Source organism: Ixodes scapularis, unplaced genomic scaffold, assembly GCF_016920785.2.
Source record: "Ixodes scapularis isolate PalLabHiFi unplaced genomic scaffold, ASM1692078v2 ptg001708l_1___fragment_3__unscaffolded, whole genome shotgun sequence".
Lineage (NCBI taxonomy): Eukaryota > Metazoa > Arthropoda > Arachnida > Ixodida > Ixodidae > Ixodes > Ixodes scapularis.
This window is the reverse complement of record NW_024610188.1, coordinates 14,732-34,384: the sequence shown is the minus strand read 5'-3', so window position 1 is coordinate 34,384 and position 19,653 is coordinate 14,732. Positions and strand designations below refer to the sequence as shown.

General features: G+C 45.6%; 1 protein-coding gene across 1 annotated transcript; it reads right to left on the bottom strand.

The window, feature by feature from the left end:
* Positions 1 to 567: 567 nt before the first annotated feature.
* On the bottom strand, positions 568 to 19,242 carry LOC115324016 (carboxy-terminal kinesin 2). Its single transcript, XM_040223662.2, has 15 exons — positions 19,139 to 19,242; positions 18,863 to 18,912; positions 17,777 to 17,881; positions 16,327 to 16,477; positions 15,336 to 15,589; positions 11,093 to 11,190; positions 10,516 to 10,672; positions 8,809 to 8,955; positions 7,598 to 7,723; positions 6,658 to 6,936; positions 6,117 to 6,281; positions 4,228 to 4,366; positions 3,568 to 3,707; positions 2,821 to 2,970; positions 568 to 1,233 (listed from the first exon to the last, which is right to left on the bottom strand). Exons 1-15 carry the CDS (start codon positions 19,146 to 19,148, stop codon positions 1,174 to 1,176), a joined length of 2,031 nt encoding a protein of 676 aa, XP_040079596.1. The 5' UTR covers positions 19,149 to 19,242; the 3' UTR covers positions 568 to 1,173.
* Positions 19,243 to 19,653: the final 411 nt, after the last annotated feature.

The following is a 19,653-nucleotide window of genomic DNA, read 5'->3' as shown; positions in this document are numbered from 1 at the left end:
GGGGGGGGGGGGGGGGGGGGGGGGGGGGGGGGGGGGTATATACGACATGAGCGAATGACGTTTTAGCAAACATAGACATATAAATTTTGTTTTTAATTTTTAATTTGTATTTTGTCACTAATCTTGTGTGGAGGTCGTGCGCGTGGAAACGATCGCAAACACAGTCTCGTAAACACGGCAATGTTTGCGATCTTCACAACTAAGCAAAACTATTTAGCGGCTCCATTTGGTAAGGTCCCGTTTGTCGCGGCTTTCGGTATTAGCAGAGACGCGCGGAAATTTCAACTGGAGCTTAAGTTAACATATTTTTGTATATCAAATTATTGATATATAGAAATATTTTATGATCTCCTTCGAATTCAATATATCCGGGTTTGAGTGTAATCTACAGGTTTACCGTCAGAAATCAAGTAAACTGGGCGATACTGCAATGGCAGCAGACTAGGAAATGCTTGGCCTACATGTTGGCAGTTGCTGTCAGTTTCGAGATCCTGCGAGAGTAATACCCCTGGCCCATACAACTGTCTTAATGATTGAGGGTTACATAGTGTCAGCATACAGAGCCCTAGGAAGCAACACCGCTAGTTCCACAAGCTGGGTGCATCACAAGCAGAAAGAGATGCATTGTTTATTAAATGCCATGAAAACAGAGAAACAGAAGTAAAATCTTCGGTCACACAGAATGTGGGGGAAAAACATCTACATATCTATGCTGACAGTGTCAGTAGGCTAAACAGTTTTATCAAGGTCATAATATCTTGGGATAGTCTTTCTGGACAGAATATCCCATGGCAATGCAGCAAGCGATTTTGCAGATGTATACAGGTCTCACTAAACAAAAAGCACTGCCTTCTGTCCAACATGGATGTGTCTGCAAGAACATAGATCTAGTAGACATCCATCTTGAAGTGTCTGCCCAACCTTGCAAAAATGAGAATCTCAGGAAGTCAAATAAAATCGTTACTTCATAAAATCGCGACACAATGAGTATGTACATGAGGTTACAGTACGTAACACTTCATAAAATCCATAAAAATATACTATACATAAAAACTGCCAGTATGTACATGCACTTGACTAAAAAAAGATTGAAACGCTAGTTAAAAGATGATCCATTGGGCATTACCCGGCTGTTTACAAATATAGATAAAAAGATGAAATGGCAGCAGGCCATTAATAATGGGACGAGGCCTGCACTGTCCGGTGTGCTGTCCCGATGTCGCACTGGTTCACCTACAAACAGAAGAGGAAGACTAAGAACACATGGAACAATCTTCTACAAGACTTGCAGATTTACCCATTTTTACTTTCCAGTACCCCAGCTATAATAAACACCGATGCCTACATCTTTCAAGCTGTAGGCATAAACCTTAAACACTGGTGCCTAAACTCTTCAAGGTGTAGAGGCTAACTAATGCCATACACATTTAATAAAATATGCCATGTCATAGCTATGGACATGAAAGATTAGGAGGGCAAGGGGTACAAAGAATAGAGAACATTTTTCAATCTGTGCAGCACAATCAAGCATGTGCGGCTTTAAGGGCGAAGACTGAATGATCCATTGCAATGTGACAAATCTTGCTTGAAAATCTTTAAAAGGGCTAGGACACGAAAATTAAATGGATAGATTATTCTTCAAATGCTTATTGGTTACTTATTATATACACCAAGTTTTCTGATTTTCAGAGGTTTAGTAACTGCAATAATCAATTTACAAATTTTTATAATTTTCATCTGGCGACCAGGCAACACTGCCCAAGTTAGTCACCATACTGCCCACAGACCACGTGATCAAAAACGCTCATTGCTTAAGCTCGCCTCGCCGCGATAAGATACGATCAAAACCGCTTGCGCTCTTCTGCTACCCCAACGATACTCTCGCTCTTGCCCCCAGCCTATGACCTTCCCCAATCCACCCTGCATGATCCTGCGAGATTTTCACGGACGACACCGACCACGGCGAGTTCGTCCGCGACTCGCCGTCGCTGGTCGCCAGCGGGTCATAGTCAAATGAGCAGCTTCCAACATCGCTTTCATCGCTGCTGTGGTCAGTGTCTAAGACTTTGACGAAGCGAGCGATGCTGTGGACAATTGTCGCAGACCACAAGCTCAGAACGCGGACGGTAAATTAGGAAACAAGCTTGAGACGCCAAGTGAGTTAAGCCTGCGAATGCACGCAAAAGGACGCCGTGCAGTTGGCTGGAGACGTCACCAGCCCACCAGTCACGGCGGCCTTTTCAAATGGGGCGGATAACTATACTGCTTTATTATCCACGAAACTATTTCACCATTTTCAAAACAAATTTAGCAAAATTACTGGAGCTTGCAATAAGTCTGAGCAGTACCAGTTTTATTTTTGGCATGTCTTGGCCCCTGACTGGGACTTGTTTTGCCACTTTTTAGCTTGGCACAACCATGGCACCTGCATCTTGAAGGACATGGCACACAACACGCCATGCCTTTACGAAACCATAGAGCAGCGGTTCTCAACCATTGATGTTTCGCGGACCCCCGTGGATCGGCAGGAATGATGGAGGACCCCATTCGTGGTGAGGAGTAGGGAAAGGTATATGTTAATTACGATAATGATTTTATAAATGGGTATAACTAAGGACTAATGTGAAGTAGACTTCTCTCACTGATATACACATTAGAAAACTTACCCAAAAATTGGAATGTCTCTTCTCAACCTGATAAAAAACTTATTGCCAGGCTTTACTGATAAGGCAGGGTTTCATGGCCCCTAGAATGCTTCGCAGACCCCCCCCATTTGAGAACCACTGCCCTAGAGGGACGTAACCGCAAAGAAGTATGTACCGTTGTGGCAAAGCGCAGCGAGTTGATCGTCTCTGCCAGGTTCTTCTCACGGGGAGAGACGTTGAGCAGCATGAGGGTCTTGCTGTTCCCTCCCAGGCTGTCCATCAGGAGGAAGGTCAACTTGGAGTTGCGGTATGGCACATGCTCCGCCTGTAGTTGCCAAAGAAGGGGAACGACCATTGCTCAAAATAATGATTCTACCACCACACTTACATTCCAGTTCAATTGAAAGAATAAGTGACAGTCTGGAGCAACCCGTCACTAAGTGCGAGTCCATGCCCCGGAGTGCACAAGCTTTGCGGTTTAGTCACTAAACTGACAGGAGCATCTAGAAGGCTGCTGCTCAACTACACTCCAAGCACCCACGTCTACTTATTTGCTTCCCCCTGGTGCTCCCCCGATGCCACTTCCATTTCAATTTAGTAATAGTTTGTTTCACAATACAGTAACCAAATGAAAGTAGTCTTTCCACATTAGCAGAGCGAATGCCGAGATGAGAAAACTGCCAATCCTGGGGAAGAGCCTGGCGGGAGAGGCTCCCGTTAACCTTACATTGCAACAAACTTATAGCAGCATGTTCCTATGTGCGATGTTCGCATCCCAACTGCACTGAGAGCACGGGAAAACCCTTGAGAGAAGCAGACGGAATGTGCCCATTTTCTTGTAGATATTTTCTCGAAGGCGTTGCCTTTCTGCAGCCAACTCATATTCGGAAAGGAGGTTGCTTATAGAAGACAAATTGCAAACCTTCTGGGAGAGTGCCAGGATGACGTTGCCCAGGTTCGAGAGGGAGCGGTTGATGTGCTGGGTCTCCCGGAGCCTGGCACCCTCCGCCTTGGACTCGTCAAGTCGCTCGCTGCCACACAGGTCCACCAGGTTCAGCAGGCCTGCAAACACACATACCAGCATTGGAGATTATTGCTGTATGGCAGCAGACATCAGCAGGCCTCAAACTTCAGCAGCTGTCTCACATAATCTGTGGCACTTTATGGGAAAGCATTTCATTTGCAGTGAAAGGAAGTGAACTGCACAATGAAAAACAAGTCATCTGGAACAGGTTAGATGGGTGCCACAAACAGGACAGACATGTACAGTAGGCAAAGAGAATAAAAGTCTCAAGAAGCAGCAATGGTTGCAAGATGGAGATTGTATAATAGAAAGGAAACTGTTAAACTCTGTTTAACAGTTTATTTCTAGGGCAGTTTAAACTTTGTTTAACTGCCTTAAAAGAAATTCTGCTCTGCCAAGAACGAATTACTTTTGTATTCCAGTAAACTAATGAACTTCGTGCAACCTTGTAGAAAACATGTGTTACTGTCTTGTGCGTTAGGAAAACCAGTCAGCTAGCCAGGAGCGAAGCTGTAGCAAAAAAATACTGAACCGTGTCCACCACTGGGGACCACTCACCTCGGCTGCCCACACCGGTTTGGCGGTTGGTCCCCGTGATGCGGAGCTGGAAGACCGAGTGCGAGCGGGAGGAGTGCTCGTTGCACTGGGTGGCCCCGACAGCCCGATGCTTGCGAGCCCGCCGGAGCAGCTCGTAGATCTACGCAGACATTGCACAAGCTCAATCAAACAATCGGCCATAGCAGAGTTCATACAGTAAATCTCTTGCACCTTTCAACACTATGCTTAACAAGGAATTGACATGTATGGAACTACCCGCTTACCTCTTTTGTAAAGCAGTAAGCACAACTTTTGAAGCCTAGGTGAGCTATGCATGACTAAGCCAAACACTTCCAGCCGTCTCCCTGGTTTGTGGAACTGCTTCATGCCAAGAGACTTTGTGAAGCCGCAGTCACATTGCTAATACATTCTACAAAATACTGTCTGCAGACATGTTGAAGCATAGATATGTACGAGAAACATGCTTTGAACATGCTTGAGGCATGTCTGCATGATAATAATTCTGTCATTGTGTCTGCAGTGATCACAGTCTTTTGCATGGTGCATGAGCAGCGCAACTTTGACTTTAAGCTTCACAGGAAATAACAAAACTAGAGCCTATATCGAAATTAAATTTGCCAAGTTTCCCTCAAGACCACCAAGAAATTGAGCAGTCCCGCGTTAATTCAAAGTACAGTCACAGCGACAGGTGAGACGCGTCACGGCTAAGTCAGTGGGCATCGGCATCGCGTTCGAACAAAAGCATTCGAAACAGAATAGAAGTGACCATTTTGTTCCGAACGCTCGTTTATTTTTTTGTTCAGGAGCATGCGAAACCCCATCTCCCGGCACAAGCTCTTGGCGCTGACAGTGATAAGACATTCTGTTATAGGCCATTTCTTCGCATTTTTTCCAGAGAGCGCGAGCAGTGGACATTGGGTACCGTAACAGCTCTGGGGTTATCCTTGTTGGGTTTTGGTGGAGCCAAGTGCCGACCAGGGCATCGGGCAGAAGGAGCTTCCAAGCAGGGCCGCTTTTGACAACAGGTTTACATTTGTAGAGGACAGAAATACAGAATCTGAAGACGAAAAGTCCCGAAGAAATCTGCTTCTTTTAACGGGACTCTTCCCTACATTCCCCACAGAGGAATTCCGGGTAGCTAAGTTAACTCCTCCCCCACACACGCCACCAACCCCATGCAGACCAGCCGTCTCAAGGACGCCTCCCCTTGTACCCCGAGGGGTCGGCGTGAAGCCCACAACACAAGTGCCACTGCCTCCTCTTCCGACGGGAAGGTAATTGGGTGCGGGGCACTTGGCATGAGGGGGTCAGCCTGGGAAGTATGGGAAAAGGTATGTCGACCACCGCCAATGTCTGTTGGCTTCGAGGGAAGCCGCTTGTTTGCCCTTTCGCCTCGCCGCAGACTGTTGTCCAAGTATTTCGACATTGAAACCGATGGACATCTTCCCACATAAGAGCTCTGGACTCTGAGCGAAAATAAAGGTTTTCTCTCTCCTTCCACGTCTGCTTGCTTTTTTGAGGTCGCTCATTAGCCCCTTCGCTCTGCCCCGGATGCTTGTCTATGGGATTGGACGCCTCAGGGTCTCCAGGACGGCCGTTCATTACAGTACAACATAAATCACAAGTATAAAGCGGGTTGTTAATGCTGCGACGTAGCTCAATGGTAACGCCTCCGCTTCGCACACAGCAAACCTAGGTTCAATTCCTGTATGCAGCGGGCAATCTCTTTTAAGGATTTGGAAGGATCGACGGACACCCTACTACGCCAACTACTACATTAACTACGACATAACAGATGTCATTCCCAATGGCGGGAAGAGTCCATAACAGCTATCGCTGTCAAACCCAAATTTCATTGGTGACCTTGGTCAAACAAGGGCCACACTTGCCTGCTCGGGAGAAGTGACAGTTGTTTTGGTGGCGCTGGTCACCATCATCGAGCCGTCCTTCTCCTGCTTGATCTGGCAGGCGGTCTGCTTGCTCCGGGGGCGCGTCGACAGGAGGTCTCGCACATTCTCGTTGTAGATCTCCAAGTATGACGCCACCATTGTGAACTAGAAGACACACGCGAGGAACCCTTGTCAGATTTGATGCTCAGAACAGTGCCGCTTATTGCGGACAGTATGGATGTAAAGAGTAGACGATTGTTTGGCTGTGCTTTGATTTTCAGTGGAGAGTTACACTCACTGCCCTAGGTTTAAGATGCTTAATTATGGCACATGGGCTTTACCACACCCTGATCGGCAGCTATTGGATCCAAGTGCACTACTGCCCAGTCAAAGCTTCTCTTGGGACTCTTGATAGCTACAGCAACACTGTCAGACACCAGCTGTTACGAACACCGTGACGTCAACATAGAGGTTACGTGCCACGGACACGAAAACCCCGAAGAGGTGGCCCTACAAATGCTACGCACGTAGAAGTACCCACCTCCCAGTGATGGGTGTTTTGGAGCTCCTGCGCCGACATGAACACCTGCTGGAGGGCCCTGGGGATCAGCCCCAGCTGCGAGTCGTTTGGGCAGCCCAGGTCCAGGTCTGGCGGACCCTCCATCGTGAAGGTCTTCCCGGATCCGGTCTGGCCGTAGGCGAAGATGCACACGTTGTAGCCGTCCAGCGCAGACTGTACGACGTGTGTCACCTCCTCGTAGACCTCCGCTTGGGTCGCGGAGCCCGGGAAGACCCGGTCGAAGGGGAACGCCATCACCTTCTGCTTGGAGAAAGGGAACAACTGGTCGGTCACGCAAATATGGTACTCTGCGATTTTATAAAAAAACTGGCCCTGTTTTATCAGAGACGAGCACAGAGGAAAGTTAACAAGGTGCAGGAGCTCAACACTGAGATGTAACTCAGCTGAGAGTTGGGAAAAACCTGTAAAAATTCTAAACGAGATAAGGGAGTCTTGTCAGTAGCAGACACTGCCACTATTTCGTGTATTTCCGCCACGATCTCAATGCAAGGTTAGGGCACAACTTTTTTTATCTAGTTAACACCGATGGGCATAAAACTATCGCATCTTACAACTTCTAGTATAAACTTCGAGAAGCAGCTTATTGCAATGTACTGTTAATAAATGCAGTAAGTGGCACAGAAAGAACTAAAGGAATTAAATACTGTCTCGGCATACTGCGAAATCTACCCATGCCAGCACAGTTGAGTCTGTTCAAATTTAAAATGCTTTTTCTTCTAGAGATTCCTCTTTGCAATTTTGATTCTGGCATTTTATAACTTCATTACCAAGCTCTGCCATCTTTATTGGCATATTACAACCAGTGCAAGCTCCCTCTTCCCCTCAATGTTCACTGGTAGACTGACCACAATAACAATTATGTATTCCAAAGAATGCAATAGAACACCAGTGGTGCCCTAACCTCTGTGTCGGGCTTGACCAGCTCCACCGTCTTCTCGTCTGGGAACGAGATGCGGCTCGGGCGCTCGCCCTCCCTCTCCTCCGACGGAAGCATTGGCCGCACCCGGCAGAAGACGCGGATGTTTCCCTGAGAGGGAAACACAAGACTCCCAATATGATACAATGGTCAGTGTATGCCATGACGAATGCCAGTGATCTGGCAGTTTGTTTAATGTTTCCAGGATTATTCAATCTTTTTTTATTTGTTTGTTGCGTGCGTTATTATCCACCTGTTTTGTACTATCGCATGAAGTAGCATTTTTTTTTCTTCCTGTACCTCTGCTGTTGTGCCTATGTACGGGGTCGAGGGCCTTGTAAGCGGTATTTCACAACTTTTTTTCCCTCGAGCTTCACCATCAATGGAGATGAAAATAAACGAATTATTAGACATATTGCTAATTCTTAGATTGCGCACAAGGCTACGCTTCTTCCTTTTACAAGAAACAGCCCTGGCACGCAAACTGCGCAACAGGTAAGCAGACCGACACTCACGAGGCAGCAGCTTTCCGACGCGCTGTGACAATGACTGTGATCTGCCACGTTTTTGAAACAAAGATTCTGCAGTTCTTGAGCAACGTGCAATAGTGAGCACTCTTCATTACGGGTTACCTGAAAGCATAATCTATGGCGAGGCACGAACGCTTCCTAGCAGAGAACCACCCGATTAAGGAAGTCACTTCTTTGGTCAACTTTCACTACATCAGCACCTCAAATGACAATACCAGTAGAAGCATCACCCAAGAGCCAAAGAGCCTCTTTGAGAGCCCAAGAACCCCTTTTATGTATAAGGTCGGTTTCTGCAAACCTTGGACATAAAATAGGGCGTGTTTCATTTTGCATCCATGAATGGCTCAGGATTTCCCATATAGCGCTGAAACTTTACTTGTGGCCAAGGAAATTTTGGAACCTGTGAAACCCTGGGCTCCTAGAAACCCAGCGTGAGAATCCTCGTTATAGTGGTTTCATCCTCTCCAGTTTGCTTGCCTCATCGATGTGCACCCACTGTTCTTAGGAAGGCACGTCATAGTGGATGCAAAATTTATGGTGCTTAATGCAGTGGATCCGTTGTGACAATCAACATCTGCAGAATCGAGCACGAACCAAGAAGCTTCATCTCAGCGAAAAACCCTAACTGCATAGCGCAGGAAAATATCGAGCCGTAGTGCAACCCACCTTCAACTCTTGCAGCGTGTTATGCAGGTCACGACGCATCATCTCTGCGTCCTGCAGCTGCCGGTCCTTCTCTGCCTCCCGTTCCTGGCTCTGACGGAGAGACTCTGCAAGCCGCGAACACTTCTCTTGCTCGTTTTGAAGCAGCAGCTGCAAGCAGATGAATCTCATCAGCACAGAAGCTGCAGCACCGCAAAGCTACAGCACGCACAGAAGGAATTAAACAAATCTATAGCACCCGTGGAGGTAGCGAACATAGAGAAGTATCAACAAAAGCGTTCCGAGGGCATCATAACCATCCAATCCTTTATTGCGACAATGTTATGAGGGCCTTGCAAATTAAACCGAGGCTACTTAAAACAGCGTAAACGAAAAGTATTGCAAGTGAGTCCGATGGCAATGTTATGTACGTTGCACCTAAAGGTGCACCTTTGGTGTCCCTTTTTCACGAAGAAAAATCTTTTGTACATCTTTAATGTGCAGCAAAGTCAAGGCAAAACCGAAGCTCTAGTCACATAATTAACATTTGCCCTAGACAAGGAATGAGATTCATTGCAAGATTCAGATAACACACACCTTGGAGATGTCCTAGAACAGGAGATTCGAAAAACCTATCCTATTGAGGAAGCTCCAAATGAGTTGGAGTAACATAAGCTAGCAGCACAGATCCTATACACATCCACAGGACATCCCTGTAAGGGACAACTTGAGGACGATGTGTGATGCTCGGGTACACACAAATAAATGTCTTACCTTAATATTCTTACAATTACAATTCAGAACCTCGCAAATATTGGTTAATGAAAAAAAAAAAAATCCACTAGGAAGACGACAGCTCAGTCATGCTAAATTAATTGCCCTTAAAAATTAACACTGGCCTTGGAGCTTTCATCCTTTTTGTTTGATGGAACTGAATGAAAGTGCACAAGCTTGTTCAGTTTTTCTTGCCGATTGCAAATATCTGGTCAGTTTCTCGGTCAGCAGTACAGTCCTCAAATAAAACTCTCCTTTGCTTTCAGAAACAGAAAAACATTCACTGAACAAAAAATTGTGTTTGGTGCAAGGCTAGACACTACAAAGTATAAGGAATACAATGTTAGAATTACTTTAGAGATTTAACCATTATTAGTAATTTTTAAACATATTGAAGGTCAGTGTTCAGTGTGTTGCAACTAAGAAATAAAACAATGAGTTGAAAAATTTCCTAGGCTTGTAGTAATAAATCTGCTCTCAACATTGTATGCCTCGCGTACTTAGCAACATATTGCAAAAATATATTTTATTTCTATCTGTCCTAGATGCTGAGATATACCTCCTGCAAATCTGCAAAGAGGCCAAAATTTGTGCTTTGAGAAAATGGCATATAAACTTCAATGCAAGTTCAGCCTGCATAGATGTTAAAAATTATTATAGCACTAATATTGATCCACAAAAATAGAAACTTGCTAAAACTGCAGCAAACTTTAAAAACACAAGTTACAAAAAACAATTTTTAAGAAACCTGCCATTCAATTTGACCCATGTCCCCCCTTAGCTAGAATCGGTGAAGCAAAGAAGGGCATTTGGGTGCGTGATGAATCCCCTTTGTCGAGTAGGCTATTGCAGAAAAGAAACCTCTAGGGGCATTTCTCTGCATTAGTACATTTCCGAGGCAGAACGCCTCTGGCACCCTGCAACAAAACCAGCAGGCAGAAAATGGAGACCTCAAACCTGCATCGCCGAGTGTTCCGCTCGTAGCCCTGCATAGTTCCCGGTGAGTTGAGACACCGTCTCCTGTAGGGACTGCTTCTCTCTCTGGCAGCACTCGAGCTTGGTCATGGTGCTCTCAAGTTCGGCTGTTACCTTTGCCACCTCGTTGGTCTTGTGCCTGTTAGGATAAAAAGGACCGAAACATGGGACATTGTACAACATAACCATAGTGTTGCACATCTCTTCACAATATGCGTATGAAGGTTACATTATATATTAATTGCACTGTTGCACCAAGTTATTTTTGAAAATGTCACCGGCTCGGAGGCAGAGAACCAGGATAAGGTGAAAGCTGACACATTAGCTTACAACTTCATTCTTAGCATGCCTTCAGGCAACAAAGTGCATTGTGTAGAGTATCTGAGAAGTTAAGTAATTTCTTATTGTAAAGATTGCTTGGACTTCATCCCTCTCAATAAAAATGCCGACAAATTGCTGCGGTTTGACTAAATGAAACTAACTTCGCCGACATTGTGGCAGCATAGAAACAAATATGACAGGAACTGGAGTCTTCCCAAGTGCACTTTCTAATTCTTACCTGAGCTGTTCCTTCAGAGAGTCATTCTCCAGTGTCAGCCTCTTGACATGCTCTAGCTGCACTTGCAGCTCCGAGTTGTCCTTTATCAGCACCTCCACCTGAAGTCAGAATGAAGACAATACTTGCAAAACAGCACACAGAAAATTGATGTAAAAGTTTCGTTTTAATGGGCAAAGAAATACAGACAAGCAAGGTGTACAAGAGCAAGTACTGAAAGATGAGCCCTTTAATCTTCCGGAAAAGACTCATCCATCGGGTCAATAAAGAAAGGCGTTGCCCAAGTTGAGTAATAATGGCTAAAGGTTAGATGTCCAGTGAAAATGCTGCCATAACGCATTCTAGATTTAGGCAAGTTTGGAGCTTTAGCCTTTACGGGAACAAAGCAAAAAGAAAATCCCTCCCAATGAAAAATACTAAGAGATGACAGCAAAAGAATGCACCACTAGAAGTCATGCAACAAATTAAGTGTTGTCATACTAGGCGAATATTGCTTTAACAACGAGCCTGATTTATCCAGTTGACATCATTCCTGATTTGAAGGGATCAATTACTAAAGAAAAAGGTATAGAATGCACTGAAAGGTATACCCAAGTGCTCAGAACCTCAAAAGGTTTTGCAAGTTAAAGTACAACTTCAGCAAAAGTCAAATTTGGGGGCTTTATGTGCCAAACCGACAAAGGGCATCTGGCTGAGGATTAATCTTGACCACCTGGGGATCCTTTGACGTGCATCCGAAAGCTCCGTTACACGGCACCTTCTCCGCAGCACAACTTCAGCAAACTGGAGTCAAAAACACTACCTATACTGCATTCGCCCAGGGTTACTAACACTCCCAAAAAATATTTTTTAAATTTTTTGCCAGGTGATTTTTTATGGTGACAGAAGACTACCCAATCAAAATTTTGCTACAGCGTCGCATATTTTTAATAAAGTAAAAAAAACTGCTTGAAACCGAAACTGGACTGGGGTGGAAGAAGAAATATAGAGGAGAAAGTTACCAGAAGTCACTTGGCTGTGCAATATTTTTTTAATTAACGTATTTGCAGCATTTTAGAAGCCACAAAAAATGGATATCATATTTTCTGTCTATTTTTTAGCACTGAGTGTGCCTTCGATGACCCACGGCTTTGATTATGTTTGGAGGTTGTGTCTAAACCACAGGGAAGAGCACGTGACCACGGAGAAGAAAGCGAGCACCGACTCAAACCGGCCGGTTCTCTATTGACTGTTCTCGGGCAGAAAGAAAATGAACTTGTAGCCACAAATTGTGTTCTGGGCAGTTTGCGTCACGGCATGTACATATAAATATCTTGGCGAGCTTAAAGGACACATGCAAAAAAAAAAAATCATTTTTTTTTAAAACTTAGATGGGAAAGGGATATCATAAAACGATTTTACAACAAAGAAAAAAATTTTTAGAGATATATTTACGGTGTTATACAAATTTGTAGTTGGCGCCCGCAGGAGCCGTCGCTGGTCACGTGGTAGGCCTGTGCGCCGCCGCACGCCGAGCATTGCATAACGCCACTTCAATGCATTTCTCCACGCCACCGTCGCACAAGTTCGTCTGCTTCGGGGCGCTGCCGCCGTCATCTGACCAGCGTCACGTCTGCTTGTGCTTTTACAGGAGTTTCCTTTGGGTTCTAAAAGTTACTTATTCATCTTAGTTTTTTTTGTTATATTTCAAACAAAGATGAATAAGTTACTTTTAGAGGCCATAGGAAGCTTCTGAAAGAGCGCAAGCACCACGTGACAAATATGGGCCCGTCACGTGATAAATAAGGGCCACTTTTCCGCGGCGCCTCCCGGCGCCAACTACAAATTCGTATACAGTCAAACGCCTGTGTAACGAAGCGTGTGGGACAGCGATAATTCTTCATTATACACGCCACTTCGTTATACCCGTCGCACACTTTAATGACCCCAATAAAGCAGATAAGACGAAATAGCCCGTTGTACGGGCTATTTCGTAGTAGAAGCGGTCGTTGTAGCGGCGTTTGACTGTAGCGCCGTATATATAGCTCTAAAAATTTTTTTTCTTTGTTGTAAAATTGTTTTATGATATCCTTTTTCCATCTAAGCTGTTTAAAAAAAATGTTTTTTTCCTTTGCACGTGTCTTTTAAGGGAAGACAGTACAGAGAAAAAAGGATATCTGCAAAAAAGTTGATTTTAAAGAATGCCATATTGACATCCATCTACATCCTAGAAAGTATTAAAAAAAGTTTCACTTGTTTACACAGCATGGTTATTTTTAAATAAATTATTTTTGGTCCATTGACGCTAAAGAAAAGGTAGAGGTTAGAGCGCCTTGAACATGCTTCTCTCAGTTCCACTTTTTGGCATGAATTTCAGTTTAGGAAAACTATATTAAGTGGAATTTAATCGGCAATGCCGCTGTGGCATTGTTTTCTTACTTTGTTGATGTCTTTTATAAATTATGTTTAAGATTTTGTCAACGAGATAAAAGGCAAGAAATTGATTTGATTTTTCAGCACGATGTTAGCATAAAATAATTTACATTTTGGAAACTTTTTACAGCTGCCCTCTTTAGGCATTCCGCTGCATATCTAGTAAAGAAAAAAGTTTGTTATCATCCAAGTTTTCTAAAAATAGCTTTTCTAAACAATATCTGTGTTCCCGATTGAAACCACTAATTTTTATCACAATTCTTGTACACAGATGAAACTTTGCACTGCATTCTGCCTCGCAACCCAGTATGCACTGTAAATTTCATTCATATTAAGCCGAAGCTTCTAAGTTCACTCTTTTGGGTACTGCCCTTTCTTAAATACCCTGCAGTGTCCGTTTAAAGGGCCACTGAAAAAAAAATTTTTTTTTTTTTAAACAGCCTAGTTGGGACACGCGTGTTGTTCGAGGCGGGGATTTGGCCGCACGTCCGGAGGCTTCCTGGCTCGAGACGACGTCCATTCCCCTAAGTGAAGAACCCAGGGGTTCAGTGGAGGTGGGAGACTTGGTAACGTAACGAACGGTTTAATTACATGGTAGCGATACAGTCGTCAAATCCGAGAGAGAACAACGGAGCAGCCTCGCGCTCCGCCTTATATAGGGTCCGTTTCTCCCTCACTCTCCGCCAGGGCAGCCAGTGCGATGCAGGAACCCGCCGTCAAGTGCGACGCAGAAAAGTCCGCCGTCCAGTGCGACGTAGCCAAAGTTCTCCGCAGTTAGGCCATGCCTCTCTCCCTTTTCCGAGCGCACCAACCACCACGCACACACACACACGTCCCGCCAACGTCACGGGCGCGTTGAGACTTGTTGCCGCAGGCCCCGTCACGCAGGCGACGGTCCCAGACTCGTCGGGACTCGTTTCGCGCAGGCCCCGACAAGCGGGCGACGGTCCCGGACTCGTCTTGACTCGTTTCCGCAGCGTTGAAACGCGGAAGAAGGTCGCCGAAGGTTCCATTCTTAACAGTGTCAAAAAATAAATTTTATGTGAAAAAGTTTTTTCAGAGTAATGTTGACGACGCAAGGTGTGATTGAGTTGGTAGTCTCCTCCTCTCCACTTGTTATCTCTCTTGGCATTTCGAGCGTGTGGAGGAGGGGTCGATCGGCTTGACCGTCACGTTGAGGTGGAGAATTCAGGTGGAAAGAGTATGACCATTCTGAGACGTCATGAACCTAAATCCCGCGCCGTCAATACAGTAAAACCTCGTTATAACAAAACGGGATATAACAAACTAATGGATATAACAAAGCAATCATAATTCCCCTTGCTTGCTAATAGTGGGAAGAAATGGACATTGGCTATAACAAACTAATGGTGATAACGAAATAATTACGACCGCTCCTTCAACTTTGTTATAACGAGTTTTTACTGTATTGCTGTAAAAAATTTTTGCGTAAAAATCTATTTTTTGATTTGAGTCTCCCTCCCAACCAGACTGATTAAAAAATTATTTTCTTTTCAGTGGCCCTTTCAGCAGAGATTGCAGCCAAGCATCATGTGTGAGCTAGCATCCATGCCACTTGCTTTCAGGAATGCCTTTCTAGCACAAGCGCTCATCCTGTGGAAGAATGTCTGAAAGCCGAAATCTTGCGCTCTGACTCTTGTAGCCTTGGCTGCAGTCAAGGCTCAAGGGTAAACGAAGCATAGTAGGTGCATCATTGTTCATATGGTCCGTAGGCTTCCACACTCTTTGCAGGTATGGGTTCCCGAAGATAGAAAAGCTTGAGTACAAACTGGACTAGTCCAGTGTAACGGAACGTCAGCAAGGTGCTACCAACCTGCTGTTCCTTCTCCTTGTGGAGGATCTGCAGCTCCTTCTTGTCCCCGGCCAGGGAGCTTACCAGCTCCTCCAGGTCCTTGACCCTCCCCTGCAGGTCCCACGGCTTGCGTTTGCCCGCTGCAGACGGTGCCAGGGCAGCAGAGCTGCCGGAGCCCTTGCTCTTAGGGGCAGAGGGGGCCACGGACATGGTAGACCCTTTGTGCTTGGAGGCCAAGGAACCAAGCGTGGAGGTGGAACCACTGGCCTTGAGGGCTGAAAAAAAGCAACAAGGGTTGCTGTTCAATGTCTTGCAGCTCAAGACACTGTTCACAGATTTCAGCAATCAACCAATTTAAAAGATGGCTGGTTTAGGCGGTTTCCGTGTGAAGATGCAAGCATGGGCACACCCTCTATCAAAGAAGCTAGATCCTGCCAACTCCATTGTGCTGCTCATCTTCGGTCCCCAAGTTCGCAAGCACAGAAGGCGATTAATCCCAAGTTACAGCTGTTACAGCAGGTCCTGCATTTCCAGCGAATTCAGGGTGCAATGTTGGTCATGATTAGGTATGTACTAGCATGAAAGGTAACTGACCATTTTTCATTTGAGAAGGAAGCAGGATTCTTTGCAAGCAAAACAATTTGCTGCATGGAAATGTTGCATTCCAGATATCCTTACACACATAGCATTTTTCCTGTTTACAGAGTGGATATTTATTAGTCTGTTAGACGTACAGACATGCATTATCCTCCAATGACATTTGTACTTTATTGCAGTCAACATGCCAGCTCAGAAAAACAAAAGGTTATCGCAATGGAATGCCTGCTGCAACTACCCCTGGTGCTACTGCACTAGAGAGCGCTTAAACGCAAGGATACACTTAATTTCTGCGAACGAGACTCTCAACATATGCCAAGCTGATCAGAAATGGTTAGTGATCTTCAAGTATCACAGGTGCAAGCGTGACTTAGCCCACACTTCAATGGTTACAGCAGCAAAGATGTGCACCGACCGTTCCTGGATGCTGCCGATGTCAATGGTGCTCTGCCGACGTCGCAGGTTGACCTTGATCGCCGGCGGCGCTTCGTGAGATCCATGATTTGTTTTGCCGCAGTGGCGGCTGAGGTGGGAGCAGCAGCCCTCTGTCGTTTTGGGTGGTGGTCCTAAAAGGAAATATGTTATATATTCGCCCATCTTTCCTGGCATCACTCTGCTACAGTTGAGAATGCTACAGTTGTGTGTTACAGATTTAAAACAGCACGACGAGCCCTTCCCACAAAGCTCGCTGTGCGCCATCATTGGTGGTTTTCTCCTACCCAGAACTTGCTCTGCTAAAGTGGAATGAGTAGAGGGCTTTGTGGAAGAAGCTTGTCCCAGATTATTCCAAACCTTGAAAAACATTGTAGAGTGGTGATGAAGATAAAAGTAAGCCCCTTCCAGCAAACATTAAAAAAAAAAATGCATGTTTGATTATGTTGACAAAAATTTGTAAGCACAGAATGTGTGATGGCCTTACAATTATTGGCGATAGTCTGCGGGGTGGGGCTCCTTGTAAAGGCTCTTTCTGCTGCTTCTGCCACTTCTTACATTCTCGGCAAGCTCACCTCTTTTCTTCCACCATGGCTTCACAGCCCTGGCCATGATGGAAGAGAGGCGTCTGAATGGCACTGCCTTGCTACAAAGCAGGTGTTGTATTGAAGATCCGCTCCCATTTCTGACAAACACCATGAGATGGTGCAGCATAACACTGCCCACGCACCTTCAAGGCCGCGAGGAGCACAGACTTCGAATGTTGCACGAAAAGTCCTCTCTTCGTGTTGAGAGCAAACGCTGTCCCTCACTAGCTCAGTCGGTAAAGCACTTGGCTCACAATCAATGTGGAAAGTTGAAATCCTGCCGGGGGGCTGAAGTCTTTATATGGTTCCCTATGAACATAACGCTTTCGGTTTTTTGTAACCGCCAAACGTTACAGATCACCGTGAAAACTGGCTGATAGAACACACCGTTTTAAAGTTGAATTTGGTGGCTTTACACGGCAAACCAACGAAGGGCATTTGACATGCCCAAGTGGAGTACCGAGAATTAACTACAACCATCTGGGGCTCTTGATTATTCGTGAAAGGTGAAATCCCAGTTACACGGTGCCTTCTCCACAACAGGCCTCCATCAGATTGTGGAACCCGCCACCAGCTTATTCATAGGCTGGCACCTGGCCTAGGAGCCATCAAGACAGCTCACATTCCACCAACACCTATACGAGTGGCATATAATGGAGACTGGATTGTTTCTAACAGTCCTTCTCAAAATGATCAAATCAGCCATTCGCTTTAATTGGCATTTTAAGCAACTAGACACTTTTTGAGCAGGGCCGATGTTTAGTGAAGGCAGAACCCAGAGAGCAAGTTGATCCAAGATGACTAGACTGCCCTCTAACATTTTTGCAACAAACGGCACCGTCTTACCAGGTTCTCCTTGAGGCTTTCCGAACGCTTCAGGGTAGGATTGCCCAGACGATTGGTGGGGGTTGGTGCCCTCAAAGTCCTTTTCGGGACTGCTCCAGAGAGGGGCTGAAACAGGCAGGGGGAACAAGGATGCTGGAAGTTAATTTCAATACACAGCTTGCAATGATGTCACATCAGCCACCATTGCCTCATAACATGTTCCTGTGCACGTACCTTCTGCAGCACACATTTCACACTGTTAATATTTTTCTTCCCGTCAAGGCTTGCCGAGAAGAACACATTTCATGCCAAATATTTGCTACAGAAGGTATGGGCACAGGAGCACGGTATGGACACATGGCGGCTGGTTCGATGCCACAAGGCGTCACGTGAGAGGCATGTATAGTATAGCCATCCTAGCATAAGCATAAAACAGCTGATCCTTGCATCAGCACAAATGTCAGTGTTGGGTAATGTACTTCTAAAAAGTACTCGAAGTAAAGTACAAGACAAATTAGAGGTTATGTACTTGAAGTAAAGTAGCAAGTACACCGGGTCCAAAGCACTTGAAGGAAACTACTGTAAATACAATGTACTTTCAAAGTACAAGTAAATGGCGGCAAATATTAAAGTCAAGTGGCTTCAGAGTTGGCAAAGCATCCTAATACGAAGTTTTCAGTCGCTCGTTTTCAAGCGCCTTTCGGCGTCCAAGCTTTTCGGAGGCCGCGTTTGCCCTTGGACACTACTCATTCTGAGGTACTACATACACCACACACTTCGCTGCTGCGCTTCCGTGAAGTTGTTTGCAGCACCATTTTATTACAGGTAAGGTCTCTCTGCACGCACACGACTGCAACATGGCTCCGGTGTCAGCCAACACCTACAAGCTCTGAAAACCAACCGAAGTTACAAGGAGGGAGCCTTCGTTATTAGGTGTACAGTACTTGCTGCTACTACCAGCCGAAAGACAGACTACAATTCCATAACCGCAGGTGACCGCCCACCAACAATCACAGAACGTAGTAGCTCAAGGGAACGTCAACAATGTTACAAAGCAACTTAAAAAGCAACTATTAAGCGCAGGAAAAAAAAAATTACAGTACTTACTTTGCTCTGGGTGCTTGGAGTAGTCCCCAGCGGACCGCTCGAGCTCCCAGCTACAAGTTGAAACACGACAGGGTGAGTTGCGCCCGGCAAATACAAGCGCAGTCATTCTGTAGCAGTTCCAGGACGAGGTTTGAAACGAAGTTTCGTCAACTTTTCTCGCGCGAACGTATGAGACGCTTGGGAAAATGCTAAAAGTCAAAACCAGGAAAGCAAGGGGCGTGAGTCTCGAAGAAAAATGATGGCATATCTCGGGGCATTTGAAGCCGCAATACTTACAGGCACTCATCCTGCTGAGGACGCAGTGGAGGGAAGTGACCACGGCGTACAGGGACACGGCACGGCGTACAAGGACACGGCACGGCGTACAAGGCACACGGCACGACTGAAGGCCCGTTCACACTCTTGCGACTAGTGATGGGACGAATCACCGGAGATTCGGATTCGGACAGATTCGGAAATTTCCGAACTTTTCGCGACGAATATTCGGCAGATTCGGAGATTCGTCAGATTCGTCGCTGGATGCAGGCGGCAGCATGAAGGTTGTAAACCTCGCGTATGCGGTCAGTTGTGCGCTTCTTAAATACTGTTCCTGCATATAACCAGATATCGTCTTGTTTATTTCAACGTATGGTATGTCCTGTACTGTCATTGTAAACCCTGGCACGCGCCCAGGTCCAGCTGAGCTGATCGATGTGGTTGGCGTAGGCCTAACCAATGCACGGTCTCGCTTTCTGTGCGGTTTCGCGGTGATCGGTGAAATGTAGCGAAACGCTGTGTATTATATGTAATCT

Bases quoted from the DNA above. Each gene is read 5' to 3' on its own strand.
- LOC115324016 (XM_040223662.2), bottom strand. The intron at 15,590-16,326 runs GTCGGTGCACAT...GCTTTTTTTCAG, and splicing joins ATCGGCAGCATCCAGGAACG to CCCTCAAGGCCAGTGGTTCC. The intron at 4,367-6,116 runs GCAAGTGTGGCC...ATGTCTGCGTAG, and splicing joins CTGTCACTTCTCCCGAGCAG to ATCTACGAGCTGCTCCGGCG.